The sequence below is a fragment of the Lolium rigidum genome, chromosome 4 (assembly GCF_022539505.1).
Source record: "Lolium rigidum isolate FL_2022 chromosome 4, APGP_CSIRO_Lrig_0.1, whole genome shotgun sequence".
NCBI lineage: Eukaryota > Viridiplantae > Streptophyta > Magnoliopsida > Poales > Poaceae > Lolium > Lolium rigidum.
The window spans coordinates 215117470-215129301 of record NC_061511.1 but is presented as its reverse complement, the minus strand read 5'-3'; the positions used below and the strand labels follow the sequence as shown (position 1 = coordinate 215129301).

General features: G+C 47.8%; 3 protein-coding genes across 4 annotated transcripts; 1 reads left to right on the top strand and 2 right to left on the bottom strand.

Annotated features, from left to right (window-relative positions):
* Nucleotides 1-873: 873 nt before the first annotated feature.
* LOC124649414 lies at nt 874-3665 on the bottom strand. Its single transcript, XM_047189059.1, has 7 exons — nt 3478-3665; nt 2116-2158; nt 1910-2002; nt 1749-1811; nt 1565-1660; nt 1331-1408; nt 874-1259 (listed from the first exon to the last, which is right to left on the bottom strand). The coding sequence occupies exons 1-7, from the start codon at nt 3663-3665 to the stop codon at nt 1170-1172; spliced, it is 651 nt and encodes a 216-aa protein (XP_047045015.1). The 3' UTR covers nt 874-1169.
* Nucleotides 3666-4358: 693 nt separating this feature from the next.
* LOC124707038 (pentatricopeptide repeat-containing protein At1g15510, chloroplastic-like) lies at nt 4359-9141 on the top strand. 2 transcript variants are annotated; one of them, XM_047238699.1, is made up of 3 exons: nt 4359-6850; nt 6942-7010; nt 9125-9141. In XM_047238699.1, exon 1 carries the CDS (start codon nt 4398-4400, stop codon nt 6540-6542), a length of 2145 nt encoding a protein of 714 aa, XP_047094655.1. In that variant the 5' UTR covers nt 4359-4397; the 3' UTR covers nt 6543-6850; nt 6942-7010; nt 9125-9141. The 2 variants fall into 2 exon arrangements, with proteins under 2 accessions (XP_047094655.1, XP_047094654.1); XM_047238698.1 differs by lacking the exon at nt 9125-9141 and having other exon boundaries at nt 6942-7204.
* A 1068-nt stretch (nt 9142-10209) lies between these two features.
* LOC124648241 (NAC domain-containing protein 26-like) lies at nt 10210-11589 on the bottom strand. The gene has a single exon (XM_047188034.1). It carries the CDS (start codon nt 11587-11589, stop codon nt 10210-10212), a length of 1380 nt encoding a protein of 459 aa, XP_047043990.1.
* Nucleotides 11590-11832: the final 243 nt, after the last annotated feature.

Sequence of the window (11832 nt, the reverse complement as noted above, 5' to 3'; positions counted from 1 at the left end):
GTCGTTCGCTTGCATCCTCGCCACGTGGTCACCTGTGGTTGGTGTCTGCACTCGTCTAGTTGGTTGGTGGGGACTCCGGTGCTGTCTGCCGGCGACATTCAACGCTCTTCATTTGCTCGAGGCGAAGACATCATGGCGGTTGCTTGTTGTAGTCGTGCTCCTCTTTATTTTTGGGTGTCATTTTTCTCCTTGTGCTTGTATTGTAAACAGGTATCCCCAATGTCGTGGTTCTAACTCCTGGCTGGTTGAGGACTTTGTTAATTCAAAATCGGGCTCTCGTGAGCCTTTTATCTAAAAAAAATGTTACTCAGATGAGTTCTCCATGGTTGGTTTAGGAGAGTATTGGGAATACTGTTTCCCAATTATCCATATCTGTTGGTTGAGAGATTCCATCTCTTGCCTGCTGCTATTGAGATAGTTCAGCCTTCTCTACACCGCGAGTCTGCTGGCACCGTGATGGTAAAGGGACAAACAGTAATTTAGCATTCATAAATCGATTCCAACTAGTACTCCTTTCGCGCCACCCCAAAAATATATGTGAAACGGAGCATTATCAGAGCTGTAGCCTTGCAGTCCATATCTTCCGTTTTTTAGTACCAGCAGGTTGCAACATAAGCTGACCGGAAGGGATCCCGTCAACGGAAAACAGTGGGAAGGAGGAGGCATCGAAGATGAACTCGCAACTCAGGTGCTTGCGCACATCAGCAACGAGACCGCCTCGTAATTGGTCAATGCAGTATGATAGAGCGAGAAAAGTTGAAGCAAGTTGCGTCTCGTGTATGGCGAGGGTTTGGTTTCTTCCGACAGCGCGGTGTCTTTGGCTCAACAACCTTTGCAATTCCAAGATATTCAGAATCTGGGTGTTCTACAAACTTAACAAGAAGTATATTTTGCATTGAGAGCGACAGTCTCCTACACGTTTTTGGCAACTTGGCGGAATGGTTGACATGACGAAATACTTTACAGAATGGGAACGCACCAGCCAATTCTACCACAAATTCGTTTCTTCTGCTAATCCTGGCGTGACATCTACATGGACAGCGACAACTCCTATAACTGGACCATCAGTTCATACCTCATACTTACATTGCTAATCTGCTAGTATAATGTATCGGGGCTTCATATGTACATCAGCACGCTGACAGCAGAATGTTCAAGATACGCCATGATCAATAAGCAACCCCACCCGCGAACGCGTCTCCATCATCGTTGGTCAGGCTCTCGGTTAACCAGTATCCATCCCACGAGCCTCCAACTCTCTACAACAGCAACCAATTCAAAATAACCGGTAGCTGGAATGTAGGAAACAGAGAGATATGCTGATAGGTACCTGAATCATTGTAAATTGGAATATCTCTTCTTCCTCCGGACGAGCTCCTCGGACCCAGACTCTCTGCTTAAACTGGTTCTGTCGGTACAATGAGATATTCGTCACAATCTTTGTTAAAAGTTGGACAGAGGAGACTGGTAAGGTGGTAATCGTGATCTTATTTCAGCACAACTTTCATCTCTTTTCTCTTATTTTGACTCATTCAAACAAATAAACGGAAGCCAAGAGGAAAACCTCTTCAACCCATAATCTGCTCAATATTTCTCTTTCTTTGTGGGCAAGCAGCACTCTGTAAGTTGAGTGGTGAAATATCCGCCGGAAACGTTCGAACTGAAACAGTACCGGCGGCAATTAGTAAGGATGTCAACTGCTGACTACCAGTATAGTATAGGTTGGAAGGAAACTAATTCCAGGTTACCTGGCCAAGATCAAACTGTCGTCCAAAATAAGTTGACCTTTCAAATGGATCAAAGCCTGCAAACTAGAGATAATAAGACTGTTAACCAGGTTCAGTTAACTTTCATCAGCATGATGCCTGAGAAATGAATATTTTGCATGCCTGTGCTATTAGCCTATTACCCGGTACATGACCTCTACCCCATAATCTGGGCGGGGTTTATCATTGTATTTCAAGGCCTCAAGTTGGTATTCCACTGCTTCTTCTGCATTATACTGAAGATGGAATATCATTCTAAATGTGTAAACTTGAGACTTTAATATATATGGTTCTTTTTCTAGAGTAATACATATGATACTTGAAAGTTTGTTTCCAGTTAGGGACTTACATTCAACCTGGGGCCAAAAGGCTTCTTCTTGCGTGTTTCAAGCCTGAAGTAGAATGGAAAGGATCAGTGAAACAATAGAAATATCGCATATGGTAATACCAGCCTAACTGTTACATATAAGGATGTTCAATTAGCTTCCTGCCTACAAGCATACCCAACAGGAAAAGTTACACATGTCACAACTGCCTACTTTATCTTCTAACTGCAATTTGTGCAGATGTTATCTGCCTACCCCATTGCTTCGCAGTTATTTATGCAATTCTAAGGTAAAAGTAAAATGCCCATGGAGAATACGTGAAATAAAGTTAACACCACTAACTTTTGATCAGATAAGTTACAGCAACATATCAACAAACATAAAACAAATGGCGGGCTAAAAACATGCACTTGACACACATTCCACGTGGAAGAAATGGCTGGACTCCTGGATAGAATCAACGTGGATATTGGTTAATTGCTTGTACCTTACAGATAGGACTTCAATTGGATAAGATTTGGTATATTAAGAAAAAGATTGAGTTTGCTTCCCATGGGAGACAAGTGATCATTTTATTTTAAATCCCTGTACACAAGGGGGATTAAAGAGCTGTGTTGCCCAGTGCCCTCTGACACACCAAGAAACGCCCCGCAAACGCCCTCCTCCTTCTCATATCAACCACATCCCTCCCTACTTCCTTAGACCCACAGAATCAGCTCATAACATACTTGTCAGATCTAACTGTCATACGGTTGGTATGGCTACTTACACAAATCCAACCGAATGAGTAGCTGGCATAATGCCTTCCCCTCTGCAGCCATGCATGTACTATCTATATCTGCAAGATTGTTTTTTGATGGCCAATAGCTCTAAGGTTGTGACTGTTTAGTAATTGAACCTTTGAATTGGACTAACCAATATTGGTACAGAACACCAAACTGTGCCATTGGGTCGGTATACTTCATCTAGGCCTCCTGTTATGAAAAAATGAAGGATTAGGTGTTCAACTTGGCTTTATCAAAACTGAGTCAAGATACTAATCTGAATTCACAATCTGTTGAAAACATGGCAGATTTTTTCCTTCTAGTTTTGGTCTGATCATGCGCAGTGAGTATATATACCCCATGGTTAGGTGGCAGTGCTTCTTCTGCCAGGTTCCATCCTAAGACACACGAACTAAAATGCTAGTATTATAGAAGAGAGGACACGACCTAAAAATGTGTCATCCATCGTACAGGTCAAATTCCTGCCTGGCGACGCTACCATACAAATTCCCCAATCTGCTACCAGGTAATCTAATCTAATTGACCAAACTGCATACTTACGCATCCAGAGCATGAAATAAAACAGGAAAGGACAATCGCAGGCGAAACGGGGGCACTAACCAATCGGAGGAGAGGAAGTCCGGCACACCGGAGTCGGAAGCGGAGGCGGAGACTCTGAACCGGGATACAGCCGCAGTCAGGGACGGCCGCGTCGACCTGAATCCGACTCCTCCGCCGCCGGAGCGGACCGAGGCCGGCGGCCGCAGCGGAGCGATCGGCTTCCCGGTCGCAGGAGCGGGCGACGCCATTGTTTGCAGCAACTGTGGTTTCGTGTCCCCTTTCTCCTCTCTCTCCGGGTAACTCCGTCCACTGACCAGTGAATTCTCCTAACGGGCCAAGAAGACTCCACGTCTTCCTCCGCGGCCCACTGAAGCCCAGCATCGCACGAGGCCCATTATTGGCTTATCCGTTGGCGCGGCGAGAGCAAGCGGCCACCATGGCGCCAGCTCCTCCCCCAAACCTCTGCTAAACCCCGCCGGCCATGCCCGCCACCTCCTCTACCTCCACCACCACCGCCGCCGCCAGAAATGCCTCCTCCGACCACCGCCAAGCCGCACCTCAACCCTCCCCTCCTCCGCTCCCCGCACCTCCTCCCGCCCGCGCGCCACCTCGCCACACGGAGCAGGCGCCTGGGCTCCGCCACCACCACCGCCCCGCCGAGCGTGGCCGTACACGCGGCGGAGGCGGCACCGGAACCCACGTCCTCCGACCCCAGCGCGGAGCTGCGCAAGCTCTGCGTCCACGGGCAGCTCCCGCAGGCGCTCGCGCTGCTCGAGTCCTCCCCGGCGCCGCCCGACGAGGACGCGTACGTGGCGCTCCTCCACCTCTGCGAGTGGCGCCGCGCGGCGGGCGCCGGGATGCGCGCCTGCGAGCACGCCGACGCCGCGCACCGCAGCTTCGGGCTCCGCCTCGGGAACGCCATGCTCAGCATGCTGGTCCGGTTCGGGGAGTCGTGGCACGCCTGGAGGGTTTTCGCCAAGATGCCCGACCGCGACGTCTTCTCCTGGAACATCATGGTGGGCGGCTACGGCAAGGCGGGCTTCCTGGAGCAGGCGCTGGACCTCTACCACCGGATGCTGTGGGCCGGGGTCAGGCCCGACGTCTACACCTTCCCCTGCGTGCTCCGCACCTGCGGGGGCCTCCCGGACTGGAGGATGGGGAAGGAGGTGCACGCCCATGTCCTCAGGTTCGGGTACGGGGTCGAGGTCGACGTGCTTAACGCGCTTGTCACCATGTATGCCAAGTGCGGGGATGTCGGGGCTGCGCGGAAGGTGTTCGACGGTATGGCCCTCACGGACTGCATCTCGTGGAATGCGATGATTGCTGGGCATTTCGAGAACCACGAGTGCGAGGCGGGGCTGGAGCTGTTCCTCGACATGCTGGAGGATGAAGTGCAGCCGAATCTCATGACGATTACCAGCGTGACTGTTGCTTCTGGGTTGCTGGCTGACCTTGATTTTGCAAAGGAAATGCACGCGTTGGCAGTAAAGAGAGGGTTTGCCGCTGATTTTGCGTTCTGCAACTCCTTGATTCAGATGTATTCGAGTCTCGGGAGGATGGGGGAAGCGTGCACAGTATTCTCAAGAATGGACACCAGAGATGCCATGTCATGGACAGCCATGATATCAGGGTACGAGAAAAACGGCTTCCCGGACAAAGCTCTTGAGGTGTATGCGCTGATGGAAGTGAATAATGTAAGTCCTGATGATGTTACTGTTGCGAGTGCTCTTGCTGCCTGTGCTTCCTTGGGGCGATTAGATGTTGGCATCAAGTTGCATGAGATTGCTACAAACAAGGGCTTCATCAGGTACATCGTAGTCGCAAACGCCCTCCTTGAAATGTATGCAAAGTCCAAGCACATCGAGAAAGCTATCGAAGTTTTTAAGTACATGCCTGACAAGGATGTAATATCGTGGACTTCAATGATCGTAGGCTTTTGCTTTAACCAGAAGTGCTTCGAGGCTCTGTTCTATTTCCGGCATATGCTAGCAGATGTAAAACCCAATTCTGTTACTTTCATCGCTGCTCTGGCTGCTTGTGCTGCTACTGGGTCTTTGAAGTGCGGTAAAGAGATCCATGCACATGTTTTAAGGCGAGGCGTTGCATCTGAAGGTTATGTGCCCAATGCTCTTCTGGACCTGTACGTGAAATGTGGCCAGACGGAATATGCTTGGGCGCAGTTCAGTGCGCATGGTGAAAGGGATGTTGTGTCTTGGAATATAATGCTTGCTGGGTTTATTGCTCATGGACATGGAGATATTGCTTTGTCATTCTTCAGCGAGATGTTAGAATCTGGAGAGCATCCGGATGAAGTTACATTCGTTGCTCTGTTGTGTGGGTGCAGTAGGGCTGGAATGGTTAGTCAAGGTTGGGAACTTTTTCACAGCATGACTGAGAAATACTCGATTGTTCCAAATCTCAAGCACTATGCATGCATGGTTGATTTACTGAGCCGTGTTGGCAGATTAACAGAAGCTTACGACTTCATAGCTAGAATGCCTATCACACCAGATGCTGCTGTATGGGGAGCCTTGTTGAATGGGTGTCGGATACACCGGCACATTGAACTTGGAGAGCTTTCTGCGAAATTTGTCCTTGAGTTGGAACCTAATGATGCTGGATATCATGTTCTTTTGTCTGATTTATATGCTGATGCTGGCAGGTGGGCTGACGTGGCTAGAGTGAGAAAAACCATGCGAGAAAAGGGATTGGAGCAAGACTATGGATGTAGCTGGGTTGAGGTTAAAGGAGATATCCATGCATTTCTTACAGATGACGAGACACATCCACAGATCAAAGAAATAAATGCTGTTCTACATGGCATATATGAGCGGATGAGAGCATCTGGTTTTGATCCTCTTGAATCTCATTCTTTAGAAGATAAAGAAGTATCCAAGGATGACGTGTTATGTGGCCATAGTGAAAGACTAGCTGTTGCTTTTGGTTTGATCAATACCACACCTGGAACCTCTATTTCTGTCACAAAGAACCAGTACACTTGTCATAGCTGTCATGGTATATTAAGGATGATTTCTAAGATTGTTCGAAGAGAGATAACTGTCAGGGACACTAAGGAATTCCACCATTTTAGGGATGGAAGTTGTTCGTGCGGAGGTTCAGGCTAAGGAGACAATATAATATGTGGCCACATGATAATACTCACCCCGGTTCTGAATCACCGGTACAGAAGACTTTTGCAACAAGCATTGGGAAATTGATATAGCATAATAGCAATATAGTCAATAGCAAGTAGAAGGGTAGCTTCGATATGGCACCATGCCCACAAGCAAGACTGCTTGCTAAACATAGCTTATGTTTCGGGTTATATGTAGAAGCTCCAAGCAAATTTGCAGCTTGGTACATTGTAAAAGGTGGTGAAAAGTTATCCCAGATGTTGGCAATTCAGCTCCGACATATGTTGACCTTGCAGAAAGTAATATATTTCTTTCTCTCTTTTTATCATTTAAGTTACAAAAGCTCCTGTTATTCCTTTGTTAATTCTTTTTATTGTTCCTTCCTTGCAGTCTCCTGATGAATTGCTTCTTGGAGATGATATTTTCTTCCAACAACTTGCCAAAAATAAAAATAAACAAGTAAGCTTAATCTAGTAAGGTAGGGCAGGATAGTTGAGTGCAGAATGTTTTGTCCAATAGGAATAACTGTAATTGTAATGCCTGTCATGTGTCAACTATAGGCTGTATCATTGTGGAGCTGCATTTTTTGCTGGTTTCATGTTAGTCCATGTGAAACTAGGTACTTCAATATTTTGAGATTACTTGGTGTGCCATTGTGGACTGATCGCTAGCTCAGTGGTGGTGTTACTATCTATCTTTTTAAATGATATATATTAATTACTTAGAAACTTGTATCATTACAGTCATGCTAGATCAGCTTCAACAGGGCTGCACCTTGCACAACATCACATCACCCTCTATTCAAAATTTAGCTAAACCGTGGGCAACCTCGTTTGCTCATCTATCAACTTTCTGAAACTCTGAAAGTTGCAGCCTGACAAGTATTTTAACATAAGATGAATATCTGTACAGATTCCTCAAGTCACTTGTCGTGAGGTTTCTGGCTGGCAAAGTTTGTAATTTCTGCACAATCCCCTTCAATAATCACCAGTAGAGTAGTGACCTGAATGATGCCATTAACCCCCTCCAAGATTGCTAGAGCGTCCCCCATTTCTGGTTTTGGATGATTCCAAGCTGAGCAAACTTCCGCTCCCTTTGTCCTCAACGAGGATCGCTCCTCATGACGCTCTGCCTGATTCCTTTATGTAACTAACATCAACATTGTGCCAGCCAGCCTCTGGCTTCCTCCACTGAACCTGTTGGTCGTACTGATTCAGTTGAGCCTCCTCTCTTATCTGAATGAACATAGGGCCTTTGCCTTCAGCATCAACCTTAAATTAGGTCGTAAGATCCTATAATCGAGAATTTCACACTTTGCCCAGATTTAATAGCCTGCAACGTTTGCAGGCAGTTTTGAAGAAAATCTGCAGGTGCTGAGATGATGGCATCACCGGACTGAATATAATGTTGTTTCGGAGGTGTCACTATGGCACTATCGAGTGCTCCAAGCCAGCTGGGTTCAACCCCTCACGGGAGCAAATACCCCTCTGGTATTCTTTTTTGCAGTTTAAAACATGAAGCTAATAAGGTATTCAGAATTAAAAAAATATGACTTGAATTTACATTTGGACCTAGAATGTCCAGAAACCTTGGGGGAATGGAAAGAGCACCTCCTAGGTGACCTATTCAGGAGCCATCAGCACGGTTGCCAAGACTGATTGTGCCAGATTTTGCAGCATAGTCTCCAACCAGTTTGGCAACCGGGCTGAAAGTATATTTTCAACTTTATGTTCCAAAATGAAGTGATCGTGACTTATTTCATTTTGACACGCATCTCTTATAAGTCATAACGTATTATGTAATCGTTTCATCTGGTCATGTATTATATTTCATGTATTATATTTCAGTACATTACACTGATGGATTAGTACTGGCCCTGTATCGATGCTTGGGGTCTTGACATATAGATTGCCTTTTGTGCTTCTTCTACAACAGTACTTGGTCCATACCTGACCTCCCTGAGAAGCTGAGAGCACTTGATATTTGGTTTAATACTGGCCCTGTATTGATGTTTGGGGCCTTGACATTTAGATAGTTTTTTTGTGCTTAATCTACAACAGTACTTGGTTGAGACAAACCCTCCCTGAGAAGCTGAGAGCACTTTATATTAGTTGGTTACTACTGGCTTTTGCTGAGTCAATACATGAAGCATTTCTTGAAAGCGCTGTATTCAGCTAAACATTTCAACTACAGTATAGATATCCATATGCTTTCAGACACAGAGGTGAATTATGCAGGAGCTTAGGTTTGCAAAGGAACTCCTAAATCCTATTCATCTGTTGGAGACTACATATGCAGGGTATCTCTCACTTAATTTTGAACTTTCTGACAGATTAAATGCCCTTATATCAAGTAGGAAACGCCAAGTAGCCGACTGCTGTAATCGAAACATTGTTGGTTCTTGGTTGACACGTGTGGATTGCCACATGCAAATTTCTTTGTGTATATTGGACTGTCTTATGCAATCTAGTCTCCCATATTAACCAAATCTTGTACTGCCATTGAATTCTGATATCTCGTCGTTCTTGCAGCTGATGAATTATTTGTACTGATTCTTAAACCACGTTTTTCAGATGCATGGGGAGCGCTGCAATGTTGTCCATAAAACACCAATGATGTATGCTTGTGGCTGAATTTATCTGTGTAATGTGTATGGATATCCATGCTTTTAGACTTCAGTTCTGTTATATCACCAGATTGTCCTCTGACAATGCGATTCATCCCACAGCCACAATGGCGATCCTGTTTAAGCACCCTCCTATTACCTCTGTTCCGAAATATGTTGAAAACATACTACATTTTGGAACGCAGGTAATATAATACTTCTGCTAGTTTGGGGACTATGGAATGATATGTGCTTCCAGGGATCGTGTATGAGCGTGCAAGCAGGTGTTAATGCCATCGTTCTTTCGCTGCATGATCGCTGCTGCCCCCTGATTCCATTTCAACCGGATGATCACCCGAACCATGGAAGTGGAATTCGAGTAGACATTGAATTCTGGACGAACAGCTATACCGATGGAACATCCTGCTGTGTACGGCGTAATGGACAGAAATTTGTATCAGTTATATTTTCCTTTTCTGTGAGTACCAGTTGTATCTTCATTCAAGTGTACTATGAGTTGTATATGGTCGTGGTTGCTTTATATGTATATCACTATATGCACTAGTAGCACTACCATATTGGAAACAGCAAACTTTCGCCTAGACCTATCAGATTGTATTTTCTTATGGGCCAAAAAATATACAAGCTATGTTCAAACTTTTCGCCTAGCGTCACCAGTTTGTTCCTTGTTGTGCAATGCTGTCCGCAACCATGCCATGTTCGTATGATCGTATCAAGTATCAGCTACTACATCTGTTCTAAAATGTAAGCTTTTGTAGACTATAGCTTTCTACAAAGGCTTATATTTTAAAACCGAGGTAGTAATACCAATTTGAAAACAGAGTACAAAATCAACATTCATTTCATGCAATCCTCGATACAAAAACAGTCTCCAAAGCAATGTCGCGCGCACACACGATGAGTTACTCTATATTAAGCATAAAATAGTTAAGCCAAACTGCAAGAACACTAGTAGAAAAATTGTCATCAGTCCATAAGCTACTTCTAATTAAGTGGAACTAACTGTAGGGTGTTGCCGTCGTGTGATCAAATCTACTTGCTGAACTTGGCGACTTCGTCAGCATCAAGTATATCAGGCAAAGATTCCCAAAGCGATTCTTCCCCCTTAACCGCCACCTCCGGCTGCTCGTCAATCATACTCAGGAATTCGTCCATGGGCATGCTCAGATTATCCGACGGCGCCTCCGCCTTGAGCTCACCAAGGAGGCCCGGTGATGCAGGCGGAGCGACCATGGGCATGCTCAGATTTTCCGACGGCGCCTCCGCCTTGATCTCACCAAGGAGGCCCAGTGATGCAGGCGGCGGAGCGACCACTGACAACGGCGGCTCCTGTTGTTGCTGGTACTGAGCAAGATACTGCCATTGCTGCTGCTCGAGCTGACCAAGATACTGCCCGTGCTGGCCGTAGTAATCACTCGGACCCGAGAACGACCCCTCTTGTTGCTCGTACTTGCCAAGATACTGCCCTTGCTGCTGTTTGTACTGACCAAGATACTGCCCTTGCTGCTGATTGTAGTACTGACCAAGATAGTGCCCGTGCTGGCCGTGGAAATTGGGAAGACCCACCGGCGTCACCGGAGGCGGCGCCTGTATGTGCTCTTGGACGACACCACGGACACTCCCCTCCGGCAGCAGCGCGGCGATGCGGTCGAAATACTCCTGCGGGACCATGACTCGAGCAGGCCTCTTGGTCTTCCCGTCGGGCTCTTTCTTCGCGCCGTCCTCCCCAAAGACTTCTTTCAGCCGGTCATCGCCGGCGCGCGGCGAGACGTAGACCCTGTAGAGCGCGGGCATGCCAAGCTTGCCGGTGCCGTCGTCGTTGGCGCTGGTGAACTCCTGCATGAGCCACGGCGTCTTGTCGTCCTTCTTGGATTTCCCGACGTAGAAGCCGAAGCTGTTCTTGACGCCGTCGGCATCCTCCTCTTCCTCCTCCTCCTCCATGCGCTTCTTGCTCTTCTTCAGTTCCTCCTTGCCCTGCTCCAGCCGCCAGAACCCGCCGGTCTTGACTTGGCGGTCGGCGCGCTTGGAGGCGCCCCCGCCCACGGTCTGGCTCTGGAACCGCGTCTGGCTGAGGAACCACCACACGTCCTCGCTCCGGCCGCGGATGCTCGCCGGCGGGTGCCGGCGGCGCAGCGCGTCGGGGCTCTCGCCGTAGAGGTTGGCCCTGAAGATGTAGCCCCTCGCGTCGGCCAGCTCGTTGTCGCCGGCGATCGACCGGTTGAGGAATCCCAGGCACTCCTCCCGCGTCGGGCTGAAGTAGACGCCAGGAGGGAGCGGCGGCGGCGGCTGAATGTGGTTCGCGCCGTGCGGCGGAGGCATCTCCGCCATGGCCAGGGAGCTGCCGCTGGCGTTGGCGTTGGCGGCGGCGTAGGATCGTTTCTTGGTTACTGCTTTTCCGTCCTTCTTGGCCATGGATCGAGCTGCCGAGTAGAGAGATTGCTACTTGTGTCTGGGAGGAGGGATCGACCGGGGCGGTGCTTATATGGGGGCTGCGAGCCTGCGAGCCTGCGACGCGCTCTGTCTGAAATCAGATTTGCAACCTCGTCTCAAGTCGGAGTCGGCTTTCCATGTTTTCTGTTCGTCCAGTATTCGGAGCCGAGGATTTCCATGTGCGGGGGGTCGAAAATTTCCGTGTTGGCACTTAACAGAACGGCC